This window comes from Pygoscelis adeliae, unplaced genomic scaffold (genome assembly GCF_000699105.1).
Source record: "Pygoscelis adeliae isolate BGI_AS28 unplaced genomic scaffold, ASM69910v1 C10392281, whole genome shotgun sequence".
NCBI lineage: Eukaryota > Metazoa > Chordata > Aves > Sphenisciformes > Spheniscidae > Pygoscelis > Pygoscelis adeliae.
The window spans coordinates 1-785 of NW_008822549.1; the positions used below are offsets into that span (position 1 = coordinate 1).

Sequence of the window (785 nt, forward strand, 5' to 3'; positions counted from 1 at the left end):
AGCCGGACACCCGTAGGGTCGTTCTCCCGTGTGGAGCCGCCGATGGATGACGAGGCCGGACCGAGCGCCGAATCCTTTCCCGCATTCCCCGCATTTGTAGGGTTTTTCTCCCGTGTGTAACCCTTGATGCCGTACCAAGCCGGAGCTGACCCGAAACCGTTTCCCGCACTCGGCGCACGTGTAGGGGGTCTCGCCGGCGTGGGATCGCCTATGGATGAGGAGATCGGAGCTTTGCACGAAGCTTTTCCCGCATTCCGGGCACCGGTAGGGTTTTTCCCCTGTATGCCGGCCTCGGTGTCGGAGGAGATGGGATCGCTCGTTGAAGGATTTCCCGCAAAAAGAGCAGGAAAAGGGTTTTTCTCCGGTGTGGGTCCGGCGGTGCTGGATGAGATCCGAGCTTTGCCCGAAGCTTTTCCCGCATTCGGGACACTTATAGGGTTTTTCTCCGGTGTGGATGCGTTGATGACGGGAAAGGTTGGAGCGGGCGCTGAAGCGTTTCCCACATTCGGAACAAATATAGGGAATATCATCCGGGCGGCTCCGGGAACGCGGGAATGGCTCAGCCTTCAAGCTTTTCCCGTAAGGAATTTCCGTCCCGTGCAGGCGTTGGTGACGGAGGAGGTTGGAGCGACGGCTGAAGCATTTCTGGCATTCGGGACAACGATGGGGTTTTTCGCCCGTATGGGTTTTTTGGTGGGAATTCAGGTGGGAATTCCAGGTAAAAGCTTTCCCGCATTTCGGACAGGGATACGGACGTTCTCCGGAGTGGATGCGTTGGTGGCGGA

At 58.1% G+C, this 785-nt stretch overlaps 1 protein-coding gene across 1 annotated transcript; it reads right to left on the bottom strand.

Annotated features, from left to right (window-relative positions):
- Positions 1 to 10: 10 nt before the first annotated feature.
- On the bottom strand, positions 11 to 777 carry LOC103912152 (zinc finger protein 629-like; the record flags this gene model as incomplete). The annotated part of the gene is made up of 1 exon (XM_009327690.1): positions 11 to 777. A coding segment is annotated over one exon (767 nt), but the record flags the coding sequence as incomplete, so codon positions are not given.
- Positions 778 to 785: the final 8 nt, after the last annotated feature.